At 41.2% G+C, this 23,868-nt stretch overlaps 1 protein-coding gene across 1 annotated transcript in view; it reads left to right on the top strand.

Annotated features, from left to right (window-relative positions):
• ISG20L2 (interferon stimulated exonuclease gene 20 like 2) overlaps window positions 1-11,265 on the top strand; it is a 31,376-nt gene extending 20,111 nt beyond the window's left edge. The window contains exons 3-4 of the mRNA XM_053705300.1: window positions 9,335-9,535; window positions 11,016-11,265. Of these exons, the coding sequence (XP_053561275.1) occupies window positions 9,335-9,535; window positions 11,016-11,129 (315 nt within the window). The 3' untranslated portion in view covers window positions 11,130-11,265. The remainder of the gene's footprint in view (window positions 1-9,334; window positions 9,536-11,015) is intronic.
• Window positions 11,266-23,868: the final 12,603 nt, after the last annotated feature.

Raw genomic sequence — 23,868 nt, 5'->3', positions numbered from 1 at the left:
CCTAAGGTTGTCTGCAAGGGAATATGTCCTGCTAGAGAGGTGAGTGTTTCTTTTCTGCGTGCTTGAAGTATGGGTTAAAGTGACTATATAGTTATGGTAAGCAGCTTGCTCATGTACATTGTGCTGAAGTACTATAGAGAACTTTAGCACAATGTACATGAGCAAGCTGCCTACCATAACAATATAGTGCAGTGCACAATATACCTGGATGCTATTGATGCTCCAAAAAAAATGACCTTGCCACTGCGGAAAGTACATTCCATCTCCATACCAGTCAAATCTGCTAGCGTGGCACTGACAATCACGCAAGTAGTTGAAAGGCAGCCGGGCACAAAGTGAAAAAATGTCTTAACATGCTTGTTCTGTCACTGTTCACTGTCCAGCTAAATGCGGTATCGCTCACAGCACGCTATAGGTTGAAGGACGGCAGCATTAAATATATTTCGTCAATCGTAACTCCCACATATGCTGGGGGAAAAAAATATATACTGTGTGTATATATATATGTATATATGTATATGTATATATATATGTATATATATATATATATATATATATATATATATATATATATATATATATATATATATATATATATATAAAATAAAAAAAAATGTTATTGCCTTTTCTCCCTACCTAGTGTTAGCAAAATCTTTTCTAAAGTTAAAACCTTTTTGTTAATGCACAGGTCCCAAATATTAAAGGGACAGTCAACACCAGAATTTTTGTTGTTTTAAAAAAACAAAAAAAACAAAAGATAATCCCTTTATTACCCATTCCCCAGTTTTGCATAACCAATACCGTTATAGAAATATACTTTTTACCTCTGTGATTACCTTGTATCTATGCTTCTGCAAACTGCCCCCTTATTTCAGTTCTTTTGACAGACTTGCTTTTTAGGCAATCAGTGCTCACTCCAGGGTAACTTCACATGCATGAGCTCAATGTTATCTATATGAAACATATTCACTAATGCCCTCTAGTGGTCAAAATGCATTCAGATTAGAGGCAGTCTTTAAGGTCGAAGAGATTAGCATATGAACCTCCTAGAATTAGATTTCAACTAAGAATACCAAGAGAACAAAGAAAAATTGGTGATAAAAGTAAATTGGAAAGTTGTTTAAAATTACATTCCCTATTTAAATCACGAAAGTTGTTTTTGGGACTTGACTGTCCCTTTAAAGGGACACTTAACACATGATAAAAATAATTAAAAAGAATGTTTTCTTATGAATTAAAATCAAGTAATCGCTACTGTCTACTTTTTTGTTCACCTTACCCCAAAGTGTTGAAAAAAATCGATTTGAAGATGAATGCTAATAAGGTGCTTGATTCTCCCATGTAAGCATATTAGAACGCACGTTACACTTGGTCACAGCAGTCACGTGACTCAATGCAGAGTCACATGGCACGCTCTTCATATCTCCCTAGAGTCCCTATAATTTGTGCATATAAAAAACACTAAATGTTATGCAGACAGAGCTTGTGCTGCAGTTTATGTTACAAATCTGTTACTGGAATAAAACCTTTTATTATGCTTTTCTATGTAAAAAAGTTTACTTTTCAAACGTTAACACTCTGACATTCCTAAGGTGAATACTCCGCACTCGGCAGGGTTATAAATGTAAATCATTCTCTGACAAGCGCTGGTCTGGAGAGGGAGGGGCCGAGAGGGGAGAGAGAGCAGAGAGACTCAGACTCCAGTCCATGGGAGAAAATAGATTAAATAACTCATGCTGCAAATACTTTTTCCTGGAGATTTGTTCTATACAATATTTTATTTTCATACATCTACATTACAAATGTACAATAATATATGTAATGTAGATGTATGAAAATAAAGCTAAATATTGTATAGAACAAATCTCCAGGAAAAAGTATTTGCAGCATGAGTTATTCAGTCTATTTTCTCCCACGGACTGGAGTCTCAGTCTCTCTGTTCTCTCTCCCCCCTCGGCCCCTCCCTCTCTAGACCAGCGCTTGTCAGAGAATGATTTACATTTATAACCCTGCCGAGTGCGGAGTATTCACCTTAGCAATGTCAGAGTGGTAAAGTGGTAAAAGTAAACTTTTTTACATAGAAAAGCATAATAAAAGGTTTTATTCCAGTAACAGATTTGTAACATAAACTGCAGCACAAGCTCTGTCTGGATAACATTTAGTGCTGCTGCTGTGTTTTTTATATGCACAAATTATAGGGACTCTAGGGAGATATGAAGTGCGTGTCATGTGACTTTTGTGCTGTTAAAATATGGCAGCATACATAGCTGCATCAAGCACTGGATATGTATACTAATAGAAACAATTTTCTTTAAATATTTTGTGTAAGCTGAAGTTACAGCATAAAGAGCTGTACTAAGTTTTTTTTTATTACACGGTAGAAGTTAGTTTGAATGATTTTTAGCAGTCAGGTGTTTACTATCCCTTTAAGCAGCTTGCAGGGCATTCAAACTGGGACCTCAGTCCTGTCCCAGGTAATATTAGATTTGTGTGTATTTGATATACCATGGGGTTAAAAACAAAAAAATGCAGATAACACTTGTAACAAATGATGGCTTTTTTGTTTTGTTTTTATCTTAAATTGTTTGCTAAAAAGTATATGGTAATAAAGAGGCTTAGTGTGCGTGTTTGTGTGTGTGTGAGCCAGGCATTTCGTTTTATCACTATCGAGACTGCAAATCTGTTTAAACCCCTCAAAGGGGTTAAACATAGAGGTCAATTACCCTTTTGGAGCCACAGAGCCACTGGTACTGAGCGGAAATTGCTGCTAACCTGAGCAACAGAACTAGTTGCACAACTAAGATGTGTAACTAGCGCTGTTACTTTGCTCAGTGTCAGTTTCCAGTTTTCTGCAGTCTTGATGGTACTTGCGTGTTTAACCCATGCAACAATTTGCAGGGTCGATCGTTCTTCATTGCGCTTCAATGAATAAGAGCATGTCATTCTTTCACCATTAAGGCCCTTTAGACAGCATACTATTTTCCCATGTACAACTATTTAATTTTAAAGTCTCTTGGTATCCTTTTGTTGAAAAGTAAACCTAGGAGCAGCAGTACACTAATGGGACCTTGTCGAACACATCTGTTTAGGCAATTGGAAACTTGTTTTAAAATTCCTTTCTCTTGTTAAGTGTATCCAGTCCACGGATCATCCATTACTTATGGGATATTAACTCCTCCCCAACAGGAAGTGCAAGAGGATTCACCCAGCAGAGCTGCTATATAGCTCCTCCCCTAACTGCCATTCCCAGTCATTCTCTTGCACCCAACGAATAGATAGGATGTGTGAGAGGACTGTGGTGATTATACTTAGTTTCATACCTTCAATCAAAAGTTTGTTATTTTATAATAGCACCGGAGTGTGTTATTCCTTCTCTGGTAGAATTTGAAGAAGAATCTACCTGAGTTTTTCTATGATTTTAGCCGGAGTAGTTAAGATCATATTGCTGTTTCTCGGCCATCTGAGGAGAGGTAAACTTCAGATCAGGGGACAGCGGGCAGATTAATCTGCAAAGAGGTATGTAGCAGCTTATTATTTTCTGACAATGGAATTGATGAGAAAATTCTGCCATACCGATATAATGTAAACTCAGCCTTAAATGCAGTAGCAGCAACTGGTATCAGGCTGTCATGTATGTATATTTTACACTTCAGTATTTTGGGGAATGGCACTTCACTGGAATTATACTGTATGCATAAAACTTTAGCCTAATTTGCAGGGACTAGCAACAGGCTTTTTAATAACACTCAATTTATTAATGTTAAACGTTTTTTGCTGGCATGTAAAATCGTTTAATTTTCTGAGGTACTGGGTGAAAAAATGTTTTGGGCACTATTTTTTTCCACTTGGCAGTCGTTTTATTTAATTTATGACAGTTTACTGATCTCTCTCACTGTTATGTGTGAGGGGGAGGGGCCTTTTTTGGTGCTTTTGCTACGCATCAAAAAATTCAGTCAGAAGTTTATTGTCTTCCCTGCATGATCCGGTTCATCTCTACAGAACTCAGGGGTCTTCAAAACTTGTTTTGAGGGAGGTAATCACTCACAGCAGAGCTGTGAGATTGTAGTTGACTGTGATAAAAAAACGTTTATTTCTGTATTTTTTTTTTTTTTCTGCTATCAGGGTTAGTTATCCTTTGCTAATGGGAGCAATCCTTTGCTAAAATTATGTTTTTTACAAAGATTTGATGCTATAACTTTTCAGTTAATTAATTTTCAACTGTCATAACTTTTTCTGTGCTTCTTATAGGCACAGTACGTTTTCATATTATAGTAAATTACTTGAAAAGTATTTCCAAGTTGCTAGTTTATTTGCTAGTGTGTTAAACATGTCTGATTCAGAGGAAGATATCTGTGCTATATGTGCTAAAGCCAAAGTGGAGCCCAATAGAAATTTATGTACTAACTGTATTGATGCTACTTTAAATAAAAGTCAATCTGTACAAATTGAACATATTTCACCAAACAACGAGGGGAGAGTTATGCCGACTAACTCGCCTCACGTGTCAGTACCTGCATCTCCCGCTAGGGAGGTGCGTGATATTGTAGCGCCGAGTACATCTGGGCGGCCATTACAAATCACATTACAGGATATGGCTACTGTTATGACTGAAGTTTTGGCTAAATTACCAGAACTAAGAGGTAAGCGTGATCACTCTGGGGTGAGAACAGAGTGCGCTGATAATATTAGGGCCATGTCAGACACTGCGTCACAATTTGCAGAACATGAGGACGGAGAGCTTCATTCTGCGGGTGACGGTTCTGATCCAAACAAACTGGATTCAGATATTTCAAATTTTAAATTTAAGCTGGAAAACCTCCGTGTATTACTAGGGGAGGTGTTAGCGGCTCTGAATGATTGTAACACAGTTGCAATACCAGAGAAAATGTGTAGGTTGGATAAATATTTTGCGGTACCGGCGAGTACTGACGTTTTTCCTATACCTAAGAGACTTACTGAAATTGTTACTAAGGAGTGGGATAGACCCGGTGTGCCGTTCTCACCCCCTCCGATATTTAGAAAGATGTTTCCAATAGACGCCACCACACGGGACTTATGGCAAACGGTCCCTAAGGTGGAGGGAGCAGTTTCTACTTTAGCTAAGCGTACCACTATCCCGGTGGAGGATAGCTGTGCCTTTTCAGATCCAATGGATAAAAAGTTAGAGGGTTACCTTAAGAAAATGTTTGTTCAACAAGGTTTTATATTGCAACCTCTTGCATGCATTGCGCCTGTCACGGCTGCAGCAGCATTTTGGTTTGAGTCTCTGGAAGAGACACTTGAATCAGCTCCATTAGATGAGATTACACACAAGCTTAAAGCCCTTAAGTTAGCTAACTCATTTATTTCAGATGCCGTAGTACATTTAACTAAACTTACGGCTAAGAATTCCGGATTCGCCATTCAGGCACGCAGAGCACTGTGGCTAAAATCCTGGTCAGCTGACGTTACTTCTAAATCTAAATTGCTTAATATACCTTTCAAAGGGCAGACCTTATTCGGGCCCGGGTTGAAAGAAATTATCGCTGACATTACAGGAGGTAAAGGCCATGCCCTGCCTCAAGACAGAGCCAAACCTAAGGCTAGACAGTCTAATTTTCGTTCCTTTCGTAATTTCAAAGCAGGAGCAGCATCAACTTCCTCTGCACCAAAACAGGAAGGAGCTGTTGCTCGCTACAGACAAGGCTGGAGACCTAACCAGTCCTGGAACAAGGGCAAGCAGGCCAGGAAACCTGCTGCTGCCCCTAAGACAGCATGAATCGAGGGCCCCCGATCCGGGAACGGATCTAGTGGGGGGCAGACTTTCTCTCTTCGCCCAGGCTTGGGCAAGAGATGTCCAGGATCCCTGGGCGTTAGAGATCATATCTCAGGGATTCCTTCTAGACTTCAAATTCTCTCCCCCAAGAGGGAGATTTCATCTGTCAAGGTTGTCAACAAACCAAATAAAGAAAGAGGCGTTTCTACGCTGCGTACAAGATCTTTTATTAATGGGAGTGATCCATCCGGTTCCGCGGTCGGAACAAGGACAAGGGTTTTACTCAAATCTGTTTGTGGTTCCCAAAAAAGAGGGAACTTTCAGGCCAATCTTGGATTTAAAGATCCTAAACAAATTCCTAAGAGTTCCATCGTTCAAAATGGAAACTATTCGGACAATTTTACCCATGATCCAAAAGGGTCAGTACATGACCACAGTGGATTTAAAGGATGCTTACCTTCACATACCGATTCACAAAGATCATTACCGGTATCTAAGGTTTGCCTTTCTAGACAGGCATTACCAGTTTGTAGCTCTTCCATTCGGATTGGCTACGGCTCCGAGAATCTTCACAAAGGTTCTGGGTGCTCTTCTGGCGGTACTAAGACCGCGAGGAATTGCGGTAGCTCCGTACCTAGACGACATTCTGATACAAGCTTCAAGCTTTCAAACTGCCAAGTCTCATACAGAGTTAGTACTGGCATTTCTAAGGTCGCATGGATGGAAGGTGAACGAAAAGAAGAGTTCTCTCTTTCCACTCACAAGAGTTCCCTTCTTGGGGACTCTTATAGATTCTGTAGAAATGAAGATTTACCTGACAGAAGACAGGTTAACAAAGCTTCAAAATGCATGCCGTGTCCTTCATTCCATTCAACACCCGTCAGTAGCTCAATGCATGGAGGTGATCGGCTTAATGGTAGCAGCAATGGACATAGTACCCTTTGCACGTCTACATCTCAGACCGCTGCAATTGTGCATGCTAAGTCAGTGGAATGGGGATTACTCAGACTTGTCCCCTACTCTGAATCTGGATCAAGAGACCAGAAATTCTCTTCTATGGTGGCTTTCTCGGCCACATCTGTCCAGGGGGATGCCATTCAGCAGGCCGGACTGGACAATTGTAACAACAGACGCCAGCCTACTAGGTTGGGGCGCTGTCTGGAATTCTCTGAAGGCTCAGGGACAATGGAATCAGGAGGAGAGTCTCCTACCAATAAATATTCTGGAATTGAGAGCAGTTCTCAATGCCCTTCTGGCTTGGCCCCAGTTAACAACTCGGGGGTTCATCAGGTTTCAGTCGGACAACATCACAACTGTAGCTTACATCAACCATCAGGGAGGGACAAGAAGCTCCCTAGCAATGATGGAAGTATCAAAGATAATTCGCTGGGCAGAGTCTCACTCTTGCCACCTGTCAGCAATCCACATCCCGGGAGTGGAGAACTGGGAGGCGGATTTCTTAAGTCGTCAGACTTTTCATCCGGGGGAGTGGGAACTTCATCCGGAGGTCTTTGCCCAAATACTTCGACGTTGGGGCAAACCAGAGATAGATCTCATGGCGTCTCAACAGAACGCCAAGCTTCCTCGTTACGGGTCCAGATCCAGGGATCCGGGAGCGGTTCTGATAGATGCTTTGACAGCACCTTGGACCTTCGGGATGGCTTATGTGTTTCCACCCTTCCCGATGCTTCCTCGATTGATTGCCAGAATCAAACAGGAGAGAGCATCAGTGATTCTAATAGCGCCTGCATGGTCACGCAGGACTTGGTATGCAGATCTAGTGGACATGTCATCCTGTCCACCTTGGTCGCTACCTCTGAAACAGGACCTTCTGATCCAGGGTCCCTTCAAACATCAAAATCTAATTTCTCTGAAGCTGACTGCTTGGAAATTGAACGCTTGATTTTATCAAAACGTGGTTTTTCTGAGTCAGTTATTGATACCTTAATACAGGCTAGGAAGCCTGTTACCAGAAAGATTTACCATAAGATATGGCGCAAATACTTATATTGGTGCGAATCCAAGAGTTACTCATGGAGTAAGGTTAGGATTCCGAGGATATTGTCTTTTCTACAAGAAGGTTTAGAAAAGGGTTTATCCGCTAGTTCCTTAAAGGGACAGATTTCAGCTCTGTCCATTCTTTTACACAAACGTCTGTCAGAAGTTCCGGACATTCAAGCTTTTTGTCAGGCTTTAGCTAGGATCAAGCCTGTGTTTAAAATTGTTGCTCCACCATGGAGTTTGAACTTAGTTCTTAATGTTTTACAGGGGGTTCCGTTTGAACCCCTTCATTCCATTGATATCAAGTTGTTATCTTGGAAAGTTCTGTTTTTAATGGCGATTTCCTCGGCTCGAAGAGTCTCTGAGTTATCTGCCTTACATTGTGATTCTCCTTATCTGATTTTTCATTCAGACAAGGTAGTTCTGCGTACTAAACCTGGGTTCCTACCTAAGGTGGTCACTAACAGGAATATCAATCAAGAGATTGTGGTTACATCTTTGTGTCCTAATCCTTCTTCGAAAAAGGAACGTCTGCTACACAATCTAGATGTAGTCCGTGCCCTGAAATTTTATCTACAGGCAACTAAGGATTTTCGACAAACGTCTTCCCTGTTTGTCGTTTATTCTGGTCCGAGGAGAGGTCAAAAAGCTTCGGCTACCTCTCTCTCCTTTTGGCTTCGTAGCATAATACGGTTAGCCTATGAGACTGCTGGACAGCAGCCTCCTGAAAGAATTACAGCACATTCTACTAGAGCTGTGGCTTCCACTTGGGCCTTTAAGAATGAGGCTTCTGTTGAACAGATTTGCAAGGCTGCAACTTGGTCTTCTCTTCATACTTTTTCCAAATTTTACAAATTTGACACTTTTGCTTCTTCGGAGGCTGTTTTTGGGAGAAAGGTTCTTCAGGCAGTGGTTCCTTCCGTATAAAGAGCCTGCCTGTCCCTCCCGTCATCCGTGTACTTTAGCTTTGGTATTGGTATCCCATAAGTAATGGATGATCCGTGGACTGGATACACTTAACAAGAGAAAACATAATTTATGCTTACCTGATAAATTTATTTCTCTTGTAGTGTATCCAGTCCACGGCCCGCCCTGTCACTTTAAGGCAGGTAATTTTTCCATTAAACTATAGTCACCACTGTACCCTATGGTTTTCCTTTCTCTGCATGTTTTCGGTCGAATGACTGGTAATGGCAGTTAGGGGAGGAGCTATATAGCAGCTCTGCTGGGTGAATCCTCTTGCACTTCCTGTTGGGGAGGAGTTAATATCCCATAAGTAATGGATGATCCGTGGACTGGATACACTACAAGAGAAATAAATTTATCAGGTAAGCATAAATTATGTTTTATCTGCATCAAGTTACATTTTTAATGTCCTTTTTTAAGGTGCTAGTAAAATATATAATCCTATAGATACATATTATAGTATTACTAATTTAGAAGCCATTAGTAAAACATTTGAAACTCGAAGACCAAGCTTTTTTTGTGACACCTCTATTCTAAAAGCTATCACTGCCTTGATTTAATTTGTACTAAAAATAATAGATTTACATAAATACACTGTTTTTCCCACGTCAGATACTGAAAATACTCGGTGGCAAATTAGTGATAGGACATGCCATCCAGAATGACTTCAAGGCCCTGAAATACTTCCACCCTAAGGAGCTGACTCGTGATACATCTAAAATTCCATTGTTGAATCGGAAAGCAGGTTTTCCAGAGAAAGAAATCGCCTCTTTAAAAAGACTTGCTAAACAGCTGCTTCACAAAGATATCCAGGTACATTCCAAGCCAGTGTCTGTGTAGAAAATGATAAAATAGGACATCAATGTTTTGGATTGTAAAAGGCCTAGTTCTCTGTTTGTTATTGGATTGTTTATTCTTAAACTAATAGTAAATCCTAGCGTTTTGTGAAACCCTAGGATTAACCAGTGTAACAAATAAAGGGAACTTTCATTCATGAAGTATAAAATACTTCATGCTGAAAGTTCCTTTATTTGTCTGAAGCATTCGCTGCATAAGCCAATAGCCGTGCGGGCCTGCTGGCATTATGCTTTTTAGATAGCACGCTATTGGCTTAGATCACCTCATTGTGGGCAGCCCGGGGCACTCAGTGCGGCTAATGCTGCGGACAAATAAAAGAACTTTCAGCATGAAGTATTTTATACTTCATGACTGAAAGTCCCCTTTATTTGTTGCACTGGTAAATAATAGCGTTTCAAAAACTCTAGGATTTACTATCACTTTAATTTGAAATAGTTACTCCATATTTATTGTTACTATTTGAAATAGTTACTCCATATTTATTGCGGTGTGTATGGTATATATATATATATATATATATATATATATATATATATATATATATATATATATATATATATATTATGATTATTTTACCACTTCTGTAGGTGCTACTACTGTTCTGTTAACATACAATCTTCAGTTTTGTCTTTTTATACATAGGTTTTAAAGGCCTTGGAATGTACACGTTGTGCAGATTTTGTTTTATTTATTATTGCCTTTATTTGTTTTTTTATAGAACTTTGTGTGATTAATGATCATACTCAGGTTTTTAACAGTATAAAAAAGGTGTCATTGTCCCTAAGAGATCACATTGCACATTATTAACTAAAATCTCTGTAAATTGTGCATTATTCAGGGAATTTTTAAACTACATACAGAAAGAGAAGCAATCTGCCAGGAATGAACAGTTCAGTGTCATGTTGTATGGCCCGGTTACCACCTAGGAGTAGCTTCATTTAGCCCAATTGGGCTTTTCACAAAGGAGAACTTTCCTGAAGTATATCATTCTGATCCTGCCTAACAAGGTCATTACAGGCCCTAAAATACCATGCAATTCTCCTATAAACAAGTGAAATGGCACCCCCAAACAATCATTTTTGCCTCCTTTTGGGCCTTGTTAGTGAGGTGCAGCCATATCCCCCTAAGCACATTGGGCAAGGAATCTATGCCTGAATTTTCAAACTAATCATCACTGCAGTTTGTTGTGTTGGTTGCTGTAAAGCACTGGTTTCCAAACTGTCCTCAAACCTCCCCAATAGGCTAGGTTGTCAGGATTACCTTGGATGAGAGCAGGTAAAATAACCATGTTTACACATCCGCTTATTTTGTGCTCCAGTTCAGATATTCTCAAAATGTGGCCTGTTAAGGAGGCCTTTGGACAGTTTTGAAAACCAGTGCTGTAAGGTTAATTGCTTATTACAATTCAATATTTTTTTTTTCCATTCTCTTTCAGGTTGGACAAAAAGGTCATTCCTCTGTTGAAGATGCGAAGACTACAATGGAGCTATACCATATTGTAGAAGTTGAATGGGAGAGAGAGATAGCTGCTGGACATGTTCCCCAGTGATATTATCGGGGTACTTCTCAAAGAACAAGACCGTGCATCATAGTTTAAGACCAATGATGTAAAAATGTATTCTCTATTTTTAATATATTGGAATTCCAATAAAATGAGAATTCTTTGTTCTTCACCATTCTATGTATATATGACTTTTTGCTTAATTGAATTGCACCACACTCAAAAATATATACAGTGGAGGTATACTTTGTGAATAAAGACCCAAAGTGAGCACTGCAATTCACAATATAAATATTGGCCCACTTGATGAGAATCCTTTTGCTCTCATGAAGGAAACACGAAGTTTGTGATTGTACTGAATATGTAGCATATGAGGAATGTGTGTGATGATTAGCCATGTACACTCAAAGGACCAGTCAACACAGTAGATTTGCATAATCAACAAATGCAAGATAACGAGACAATGCAATAGCACTTAGTCTGAACTTCAAATGAGTAGTAGATTTTTTTTTTCTGACAATTTCAAAAGTTGTGTATTTTTCCACTCCCCCTGTACCATGTGACAGCCATCAGCCAATCGCAAATGCATACACGTACCATGTGACAGCCATCAGCCATTCACAAATGCATACACACTTATTCTTGCACATGCTAAGTAGGAGCTGGTGACTCCAAAAGTTTAAATATAAAAAGACTGTGCAAATATTTGTTAATGGAAGTAAATTGGAAAGTTGTTAAAAATGGCATGCTCTATCTGGATAATGAAAGTTTAATTTTGATTGAGTGTCCCTTTAAGTTAACCATTCAGGTTTTGTGATGATATTTTCATTTAGTCTTAAATTGTGATAATGTTGAATTCAAGACTTCTATGTTCCACTTTAAGACACGAGACCCATCATGTTTTTCCAATGCAAAATGTGAAGTAAAAAAGTGACGCTGCACATGACCACTTTGCTCCATATGCTTGTGTGGGCATGGATTGGTTGGTATGCTCTGTGCAGATGGTGCTAATCTCAGTGTTTTTATAATATTGTACATTGTTTAAAACTTCTGCTATATAGTCAGCCCCAGCATACTGTGTCCTGTTATGCCACTTTAAAGGGCATCACATTTCTAACTGAAAACTGGCAAGTAATAGTTCGTTAGCAGATCAAGTTTTTAATAACTGCAATTGTCAGACTTTGCTAGGTCAATATCCTGTAATAAAAATATGAAATTTATTTTATTATCCTTTGGTAGGTCAGAAAGGATGATTATAAATAAATACTAGGCTAGAACTGAAACTCGGACTATAAGGTGTTAGACTTTCTAACTATAGGGGAGTTGCCAGTACTGAGTATGCTAAAAAGGGGGTCAAGAACTGAACCTGTTGTGGACCCCCCGCCCCTTCTCCCTTTTTTTTTTTTTTTTTTTTTTTGTGTGTGCCATGTTCCTAACGATACATTTAGAAACGCAAGAATGCAACCTTTTTTTTTTCTCTTGCAAGATGTATCGAGTCCACGGATTCATCCAATACTTGTGGGATATTCTCCTTCACAACAGGAAGTGGCAAAGAGAGCACCCACAGCAGAGCTGTCTATATAGCTCCTCCTCTAACTCCACCCCCCAGTCATTCTCTTTGCCGGCTCTAAGCAATAGGAAGGGTAAAGTGATTGTGGTGACAAAATGTTAGTTTTTATTTTCTTCAAGCAAGAGTTTATTTTAAATGGTACCGGTGTGTACTATTTACTCTCAAGCAGAAAAGAGATGAAGATTTCTGCCTGGAGGATGATGATCTTAGCATTGGTAACTAAGATCCACTGCTGTTCCCACAGAGACTGAGGAGTACAGGAAACTTCAGTTGAGGAACGGTTTGCATGCTATGCTGCACTGAGGTATGTTCAGTAATTTTTTTATAGAAAAACTGTGATATTTCAAGAAAAGGCTGACAGTATCCCCATGAGGGGGAAGGGTAAGCTGTAATCAGAGACTTATTTTAGTATTACAAGCTTGCATAAGGGCTAAGTTACTTTCTGGTTGACACTTTTATATAATAGAGCAAACTATGGTAAAACGTTTTTGGGACTTTTTTTTTAGAGGGTTCATTTGGCTTATTTTAAGGTTTTACAACCCACATGGCTGTTTTAAACACATTAGGTGTTACTTTAAGGCCCCACAGACATCAAGTCAGAGGTGGGTGGGGCCTAATTTTGCGCCTTAGATGCGCAGTTGTTTTTCATTACTGGGCAGCAAGCTGCAACACAGGAGGATCCTGACTCAATTTTGGGGCCAAAACGAAGCCTTGTTTCCTCAGATTCAACCCCTAAGGGCAGGTAGGCGTCACAGCAGAGCTGTGGCAAGGTGCTGACTGTATTTTCCGGTTTTTGACACTTGTCAATCCGGTTTCATTATTAAGGGGTTAATTTCTTCTTTTACTAGTGGGGCAACTTTACTACGGCTTACTGCATATACTGTAAAAGAATTCGAAAAGTTTGCTGCATTTTTAAGCAGTTTTGCAGAACGTGTACATCTTTTTTTTTCTCTGTCTACTTAATTTACCTTACAAGACATGGCAGCAGTTATGAATTCTACCCTCACAGAGGTTTTATCTAAACTGCCTGGGATACAAGGGAAGCGTGATAGCTCTGGGTTAAGAACAAATGCTGAACTTTCTGACTCTTTAGTAGCCGTATCCGATATACCCTCACAATGTTCTGAAGTAGGGGTACGGGATTTGCTCTCTGAGGGACAGATTTCTGATTCAGGAAAGACGCTCCCTCAGACAGACTCTGATATGACGGCCTTTAAATTTAAGCTAGAACATCTCCGCTTGTTGCTCAGGGAGGTATTAGTGACTCTGGATGATTGTGACCCTATTGTGGTTCCAGAGAAATTGTGTATAATGGACAAATACTTAGAGGTTCCTGTTTACACAGATGTTTTTCCGGTCCCTAAGAGGATTGTGGACATTGTTTCTAAGGAGTGGGATAGACCAGGTACTCAGTTCGCTCCCCCTCCTACTTTTAAGAAAATGTTTCCCATATCTTAACACCATGCGGGACTCGTGGCAGATGGTCCCTAAGGTGGAGGGAGCTATTTCTACCCTGGCTAAGCGTACAACTATACCTATTGAGGACAGTTGTGCTTTCAAAGATCCTATGGATAAAAAATTAGAGGGTCTCCTAAAGAAAATATTTGTTCATCAGGGTTTTCTTCTCCAACTTATAGCGTGCATTGTTCCCGTAACTACTGCAGCTGCTTTTTGGTTTGAGGCTCTGGAGGAGGCTCTTCAGGTTGAGACCCCATTAGATTATATTCTGGATAGAATTAGGGCTAGCTAATTCTTTCATTACAGATGCCGCTTTTCAACTGGCTAAATTAGCGGCAAAGAATTCGGGTTTTGCCATTTTAGCGCGTAGAGCGTTATGGCTTAAGTCCTGGTCTGCTGACGTGTCATCAAAATCTAAGCTTTTAGCCATCCCTTTCAAAGGTAAGACCCTATTCGGGCCTGAACTGAAAGAGATAATTTCAGACATTACTGGAGGAAAAGGCCATGCCCTTCTTCAGGATAAGACAAATAAAATGAGGACCAAACAAAATAATTTTCGTTCCTTTCGAAACTTCAACGGTGGTCCCTCTACCTCTTCCCCTGCTGCAAAACAAGAGGGGAATTTTGCTCAATCCAAGTCAGTCTGGAGACCTAACCAGGCTTGGAACAAGGGTAAACAGGCCAATAAGCCTGCAGCTGCCTCCAAGACAGCATGAAGGGGTAGCCCGGATCTAGTAGGGGGCAGACTCTCTTCACTCAGGCTTGGGCAAGAGATGTTCAGGTTTCCTGGGCTTTAGAAATTGTTTCCCAGGGATATCTTCTGGACTTCAAAGATTCCCCCCAAGGGGGAGATTTCACCTTTCTCAATTGTCTGCAAACCAGACAAAAAGAGAGGCATTCTTACGCTGTGTAGAAGACCTACATATCATGAGAGTGATTCACCCAGTTCCAAGAGCGGAACAGGGGCAAGGGTTTTACTCCAACCTGTTTGTGGTTCCCAAAAAAGAAGGAACTTTCAGACCAATCTTGGATCTCAAGATCCTAAACAAATTCCTCAGAGACCCGTCTTTCAAGATGGAGACTATTCAGACTATTCTGCCACTGATCCAGGAGGGTCAATATATGACCACCGTGGACTTAAAGGATGTTATCTGCACATCCCTATTCACAGATCATCACCAATTTCTCAGGTTCGCCTTTCTGGACAGACATTACCAGTTTGTGGCCCTTCCCTTCGGGTTGGCCACGGCTCCCAAAATTTTCACAAAAGTGCTAGAGATCTCATGGGTGAAAGGTGAACATAAAAAAAGAGCTCTCTCTCCCCCCTCACAATAGTTTCCTTCCTAGGAACTCTGATAGACTCGGTAGAAATGAAAATATTTATGACGGAGGTCAGGAAATTAAAAGTTGTAAACACCTGCTGAGCTCTTCATTCCATTCCTCGGCCGTCAGTGGCTCAGTGTATGGAGGTAATTGGACTAATGGTAGCGGCAATGGACATAGTTCCGTTTGCTCACTTACACCTCAGACCACTGCAACTATGCATGCTCGAACAGTGGAATGGGGATTATGCAGATTTATTTCCTCAGATAGATCTGTATCAGGAGACCAGAGATTCTCTTCTCTGGTGGTTGTCGCAGGTTCACCTGTCTCGGGAATGTGTTTCCGCAGACCAGAGTGGGTCATAGTTACGACAGATGCCGGCCTACTGGGCTGGGGTGCAGTCTGGAACTCCCTGAAAGCACAGGGGTTATGGTTTCAGGAGGAGACTCTCCTCCCGATAAACATTCTAGAACTGAGAGCGATATTTAATGCGCTTCAGGCGTGGCCTCAACTGGCTGCGGCCAAATTCATCAGATTTCAGTCGGACTACATCACGACTGTAGCTTATATCAAGCTTATATCAATCATCAAGGGGGAACACGGAGTTCTCTGGCGATGATAGAGGTTTCCAAAATAATCCGATGGGCAGAGACTCACTCTTGCCATCTTTCAGCAATCCATATCCCAGGGGTAGAGAACTGTGAGGCGGATTTCCTAAGTCGTCAGACTTTTCATCCGGGGTATTGGGAGCTCCATCCGGAGGTATTTGCCCAACTGATTCAGCTTTGGGGCACACCAGAATTGGATCTGATGGCGTCTCATCACAACGCCAAGCTTCCTTGTTACGGGTCCAGGTCAAGGGATCCCCAGGCAGTACTGATAGATGCTCTAGCAGTGCCCTGGTCCTTCAACCTGGCCTATGTGTTTCCACCATTCCCTCTCCTTCCTCGTCTGATTGCCAGAATCAAGCAGGAGAGAGCTTCGATGATTTTGATAGCACCTGAGTGGCCACGCAGGATTTGGTATGCAGATCTGGTGGACATGTCATCCGTCCCACCATGGACTCTGCCGCTAAGGCAGGACCTTCTGATTCAAGGTCCATTCAAGCATCCAAATCTAATTTCTCTGCGTCTGACTGCTTCAAGATTGAACGCTAGATTTTAGCAAAGCGTAGTTTCTCTGACTGGGTCATTGATACCTTGATTCAGGCTCGAAAGCCTGTCACCAGGAAAATCTATCATAAGATATGGCGTAAATATCTTTACTGGTGTGATTCCAAGTGTTACTCATAGAGTAAGATCAGGATTCCTAGGCTATTATCTTTTCTCCAAGAAGAATTGGAGAAGGGATTATCAGCTAGTTCCTTAAAGGGACAAATATCTGCTTTGTCTATCCTTTTACACAAGCGCCTGGTGGAGGTTTCAGACGTTCAGGCGTTTTGTCAGGCTTTAGTTAGAATCAAGCCTGTGTTTAAACCTGTTGCTCCGCCATGGAGTTTAAATTTAGTTCTCAAAGTTCTTCAAGGGGTTCCGTTTGAACCTATGCATTCCATAGATATTAAGCTTCTATTTTGGAAAGTTCTGTTTTTAGTAGCTATCTCTTTGGCTCGAAGAGTTTCTGAATTATCTGCTTTACAGTGTGATTCACCTTATCTTGTTTTCCATGCTAATAAGGTGGTTTTGCGTACAAAACCTGGATTCCTTCCTAAGGTTGTTTCTAATAGGAATATCAATCAGGAAATTGTTGTTCCTTCTCTGTGTCCTAATCCTTCTTCCAAGAAGGAACGTCTGTTGCACAACCTAGATGTGGTTCGTGCTTTAAAGTTCTACTTTCAAGCGACTAAAGATTTCCGTCAAACATCTTCATTGTTTGTTGTCTATTCTGGAAAGCGGAGAGGTCAAAAGGCTACGGCAACCTCTCTTTTTGGCTGAAAAGCATCATCCGTTTGGCTTATGAGACTGCTGGCCAGCAGCCTCCTGAAAGGATTACTGCTCACTCTTCTAGAGCGGTGGCTTCCACATGGGCTTTTAACAATGAGGCTTCTGTTGAACAGATTTGTAAGGCGGCGACTTGGTCTTCGCTTCATACATTTTCCAAATTTGATACTTTTGCTTCTTCAGAGGCTGTTTTTGGGAGTAAGGTTCTACAAGCAGTGGCGCCTTCCGTTTAGGTACCGGTATTGTCCCTCCCTTCATCCTAAAGCTTTGTTATTGGTATCCCACAAGTATTGGATGAATCCGTGGACTCGATACATCTTGCAAGAGAAAACAAAATTTTATGTTTACCTGATAAATTTCTTTCTCTTGCGATGTATTGAGTCCACGGCCCGCCCTGTCTATTTAAGACAGGTAGTATATTTTATTATAAAACTTCAGTCACCTCTGCATTCTATATTTTCTCCTTTTTCTTCCTAGCCTTCGGTCGAATGACTGGGGGATGGAGTTAGGGGAGGAGCTATATAGACAGCTCTGCTGTGGGTGCTCTCTTTGCCACTTCCTGTTAGGAAGGAGAATATCCCAAAAGTATTGGATGAACCCGTAGACTCGATACATCGCAAGAGAAAAATTTATCAGGTAAGCATAAATTTTGTTTTCTCTTTCCAATGGTATGGAGAGTCCACAAATCCATTCTAATTATTAGTGGGAATTCAACTTCTGGCCAGCAGGAGGAGACAAAGAACACCCCAACAAGGCTTTAAGTATACCTCCCCTTCCCATAATCCCCAGTCATTCTTTGCCTTCGTTAATCTAGGAGAAGATAGTGCTCTGAAGAATATTCAAGAATTCTATCCCGTTTAAATGGGTAGTTTCCCTGCAAGTAAGGATTGGGGTAATGCTGTGTCCATGTAACCCTCTTGAGTAAGAGTTATTTTATCTGTTGGAGGTCGCAGGATAGTCCTTGTTTCTCCAACAATTTATGCTAACCCCCATCTGGAAAACCTGGGTTGGTTGCTCTGCTTTTCTTCAGGCCTGGATTTCTGTATCTGCCACAGTGCTTTTTCCCTTCATAGTGACAATGCTCAGGCACATTGGGGTTTAATACCTCTTTCATATTATTATAAATGAGTCTGGGGGCTAACTTTAATAAATCTCCATGTTTGGGATTTATTTGGGCAGTATGCTGAGGGCACTGTGTATTAGAAACGATCCTGCACTTTAAACTAGCAGGCTTATCGTTGCTGGAGAGGCTGTCATAGAGGCAAGGGCTTATTTCAGGATGTGTTTGTGTGCTTTGACTGGTAGTCCGTTTTGAGACAACACTCCCACACGGCAGTACATTTTAGTTTTATTTCTTTATTTTGGACTAAAAATATTCAAGGGACATGAACTGTTGAACGCAGCGTATTTCGCATGCTTTCTTTGCGTCACAACTTTTTTTTTTTATGCGGTCACATGACCGCGCATCTCCTTCCGCTTGCAGCGTTTTTTCTGGGAAGAGCTCAGCATAGAGAGCTCCTTACAAAGTGCAACAATACTTCTCAATTCCCTTACTGTCATAAATCCTTATTTGCTTGTTAGTTGCATAGCTATACCTTTAAGGGTTCTTCACATATCCTTGTCTAATATGTCATACTGAGCAACTATACCTTTAAGGGGCGGTTATTGACTTTGTCACTGCGCTATTTAAACCCCTCACCTACCTTTACTCATTGCTTGGTAATCCTGTGTTTCCCCAAGCTTGCTTGTATCCTGGTTACTACGTCTCACTATCTTGTGCATTAGCCTCTGACCGTTACCTGAGACGTTCCGTCCTCTCATCTGACAAGCCTCCCTGATTGCTGGATTTAACGGATTCATCCGCGGTGACGTCACACGCCAAACACGATCGGAACTTCACTGGCTTCTTCTCCTCACTCTTACCAGCTGTGCCGCAACTATACCGGAGACTTCAGAACTTATCCTGTGGCTTCTTACTGCCTCTTCAACTACTGTACAGTAAGTTTATACTTGCCAATAGTATTCCTAAATTAATTAGCATATGCACTATCCTTAACCGGTGCTTAGTTTCATATGCTCTACTGCCACTGTTGCCTCCGGCTGCATTAGAGGTTTATGACACTATTTTCACCTACAACAAATGAAGGACTTGTACTGTTAACTTATTGCTAAGAATCATAGCATAGTCTTTTCTGCCATCTAAGTACAAGTACTACTACATGTCCACACTTAAGTTTTATTCTATGTTACCTGCATTGAACCACAGTTGGGTTCTATAAATAATAAACTCAATCTCCCTTTCTTGTAGGGATTATCTGAATTGCTAACAAATTGTGACACTTACAGAGGTGGTGAGTCCACTCCAGAAACGGCTGGGGTTTATAGAGGTGCAGTTTTTGTTAAAGTGTCAGTAAACTTAAAAAATAATGTTATATAATTCTGCACATAGTGCAGAATTATATAACATTATTTTGGCCTTATCGTTATAAAACCTTATTTGCCCTTTTAATTTTTTAAAAATATGACAGGTTTCTTCTGTTATGTGTGATCAGTCCACGGGTCATCATTACTTCTGGGATATTAACTCCTCCCCAACAGGAAGTGCAAGAGGATTCACCCAGCAGAGTTGCTATATAGCTCCTCCCCTCTACGTCACCTCCAGTCATTCTCTTGCACCCAAAGACTAGATAGGAGGTGTGAGAGGACTATGGTGTTTATACTTAGTTTCTATAACTTCAATCAAAAGTTTGTTATTTTCAATAGCACCGGAGCGTGTTATTACTTCTCTGGCAGAGTTTGAAGAAGAATCTACCAGAGTTTTTTCTTATGATTTTAACCGGAGTAGTTAAGATCATATTGCTGTTTCTCGGCCATCTGAGGGAGGTAAAAGCTTCAGATCAGGGGACAGCGGGCAGTTGAATCTGCATTGAGGTATGTAGCAGTTTTTATTTTCTGAATGGAATTGATGAGAAAATCCTGCTACACCGTTATAACGACATGTATGTATACTCTACACTTCAGTGTTCTGGGGATGGTATTTCACCGGAATTACTCTGTAAAAATACATTAAACCTTTAATAGGTATTTAATTCATGTTAAACGTTTTTGCTGGAATGTAGAATCGTTTGCATTTCTGAGGTACTGAGTGAATAAATATTGGGCATTATTTTTCCACTTGGCTGTTTGCTTGTTTTGATTATGACAGTTTCGTTTTTCTCTCACTGCTGTGTGTGAGGGGGAGGGGCCGTTTTTGGCGCTCTTTGCTACGCATCAAAAATTTCCAGTCAGTTACACTTATATTTTCTGCATGATCCGGTTCATCTCTAACAGAACCCAGGGGTCTTCAAACTTCTTTGAAGGGAAGTAGATTCTCTCAGCAGAGCTGTGAGATTTATATAGTGACTGTGTTTTAGAACGTTACTCTGTAATTTTTATGTTTAAAATTTAATTAGTGTTATTTTACTAATGGGAACAAACCTTTGCTAAAAAGTTGTGTTGTTTGTTAAGAGTGATGCTATAACTGGTTTTTTCAGTTAGTTTTTTTTCAACTGTCATTTAATCGTTTAGTGCTTCTTGAGGCACAGTACGTTTTTATTAAATAAAATTGTAACCGAGTTGCATGTTTATTGCTAGTGTGTTAAACATGTCTGATTCAGAGGAAGATATCTGTGTCATTTGTTCCAATGCCAAGGTGGAGCCCAATAGAAATCTATGTACTAACTGTATTGATGCTACCTTAAATAAAAGCCAATCTGTACAAATTGAACAAATTTCACCAAACAGCGAGGGGAGAGTTATGCCGACTAACTCGCCTCACGTGCCAGTACCTGCATCTCCCGCCCGGGAGGTGCGTGATATTATGGCGCCTAGTACATCTGGGCAGCCATTACAGATAACATTACAAGATATGGCTACTGTTATGACTGAAGTTTTGGCTAAATTACCAGAACTAAGAGGCAAGCGTGATCACTCTGGGGTGAGAACAGAGTGCGCTGATAATTCTAGGGCCATGTCTGATACTGCGTCACAGCTTGCAGAGCATGAGGACGGAGAGCTTCATTCTGTAGGTGACGGTTCTGATCCAAACAGATTAGATTCAGATATTTCAAATTTTAAATTTAAATTGGAAAACCTCCGTGTATTACTAGGGGAGGTCTTAGCAGCTCTCAACGATTGTAACGTTGTTGCAATACCAGAGAAAATGTGTAGGTTGGATAAATACTTTGCGGTACCGGCGAGTACTGACGTTTTTCCTATACCTAAGAGATTAACTGAAATTGTTACTAAGGAGTGGGATAGACCCGGTGTGCCGTTCTCACCCCCTCCAATATTTAGAAAGATGTTTCCAATAGACGCCACCTCACGGGACTTATGGCAAACGGTCCCTAAGGTGGAGGGAGCAGTTTCTACTTTAGCTAAGCGTACCACTATCCCGGTGGAGGATAGCTGTGCTTTTTCAGATCCTATGGATAAAAAATTAGAGGGTTACCTTAAGAAAATGTTTGTTCAACAAGGTTTTATATTACAACCCCTTGCATGCATCGCGCCGATCACGGCTGCGGCAGCATTTTGGATTGAGTCTCTGGAAGAGAACCTTAGTTCAGCTACGCTGGACGACATTACGGACAGGCTTAGAGTCCTTAAACTAGCTAATTCTTTCATTTCGGAGGCCGTAGTACATTTAACCAAACTTACGGCTAAGAATTCAGGATTCGCCATTCAGGCACGCAGGGCGCTGTGGCTAAAATCCTGGTCGGCTGATGTAACTTCTAAGTCCAAATTACTTAATATACCTTTCAAGGGGCAAACTTTATTTGGGCCCGGTTTGAAAGAAATTATTGCTGACATTACAGGAGGTAAGGGCCACGCTCTACCTCAAGACAAAGCCAAAGTTAAGGCTAGACAGTCTAATTTTCGTCCCTTTCGGAATTTCAAAGCAGGAGCAGCGCCAACTTCCACTGCACCAAAACAGGGAGGAGCTGTTGCTCGTTACAGACAAGGCTGGAAGCCTAACCAGTCCTGGAACAAGGGCAAGCAGGCCAGTAAACCTGCTGCTGCCCCAAAGACAGCATGAACCGAGGGCCCCCGATCCGGGACCGGATCTAGTGGGGGGCAGACTCTCTCTCTTCGCCCAGGCTTGGGCAAGAGATGTCCAGGATCCCTGGGCGCTAGAGATCATATCTCAGGGATACCTTCTAGACTTCAAATTCTCTCCCCCAAGAGGGAGATTTCATCTGTCAAGGTTGTCAACAAACCAAATAAAGAAGGACGCGTTTCTACGCTGTGTACAAGATCTATTATTAATGGGAGTGATCCATCCGGTTCCGCGGTCGGAACAAGGACAAGGGTTTTACTCGAACCTGTTTGTGGTTCCCAAAAAAGAGGGAACTTTCAGGCCAATCTTGGATTTAAAGATCCTAAACAAATTCCTAAGAGTTCCATCGTTCAAAATGGAAACTATTCGGACAATCTTACCCATGATCCAAGAGGGTCAGTACATGACCACAGTGGATTTAAAGGATGCTTACCTTCACATACCGATTCACAAGGATCATTACCGGTATCTAAGGTTTGCCTTCTTAAACAGGCATTACCAGTTTGTAGCCCTTCCATTCGGATTAGCTACGGCTCCAAGAATCTTTACAAAGGTTCTGGGTGCCCTTCTGGCGGTACTAAGACCGCGAGGAATTTCGGTAGCTCCGTACCTAGACGACATTCTGATACAAGCTTCAAGCTTTCAAACTGCCAAGTCTCATACAGAGTTAGTTCTGGCATTTCTAAGGTCGCATGGATGGAAAGTGAACGAAAAGAAGAGTTCTCTCTTTCCTCTCACAAGAGTTCCATTCTTGGGGACTCTTATAGATTCTGTAGAAATGAAAATTTATCTGACAGAAGACAGATTAACAAAGCTTCTAAATGCATGCCGTGTCCTTCATTCCATTCAACTCCCGTCAGTAGCTCAATGCATGGAGGTGATCGGCTTAATGGTAGCAGCAATGGACATAGTTCCCTTTGCACGCCTACATCTCAGACCGCTGCAATTGTGCATGCTGAGTCAGTGGAATGGGGATTACTCAGATTTGTCCCCCACTCTGTATCTAGATCAAGAGACCAGAAACTCTCTTCTATGGTGGCTTTCTCGGCCACATCTGTCCAGGGGGATGCCGTTCAGCAGGCCGGACTGGACAATTGTAACAACAGACGCCAGCCTTCTAGGTTGGGGCGCTGTCTGGAATTCTCTGAAGGCTCAGGGACAATGGAGGCAGGAGGAAAGTCTCCTGCCAATAAACATTCTGGAATTGAGAGCAGTTCTCAATGCCCTTCTAGCTTGGCCCCAGTTAAAGACTCGGGGGTTCATCAGGTTTCAGTCGGACAACATCACGACTGTAGCTTACATCAACCATCAAGGAGGGACAAGAAGCTCCCTAGCAATGATAGAAGTATCAAAGATAATTCGCTGGGCAGAGTCTCACTCTTGCCACCTGTCAGCAATCCACAT

The sequence above is a fragment of the Bombina bombina genome, chromosome 1, assembly GCF_027579735.1.
Source record: "Bombina bombina isolate aBomBom1 chromosome 1, aBomBom1.pri, whole genome shotgun sequence".
Classification (NCBI taxonomy): Eukaryota; Metazoa; Chordata; class Amphibia; order Anura; family Bombinatoridae; genus Bombina; species Bombina bombina.
Note: the sequence above shows the minus strand (reverse complement) of the source record. Positions and strands in the feature narration are given on the sequence as shown.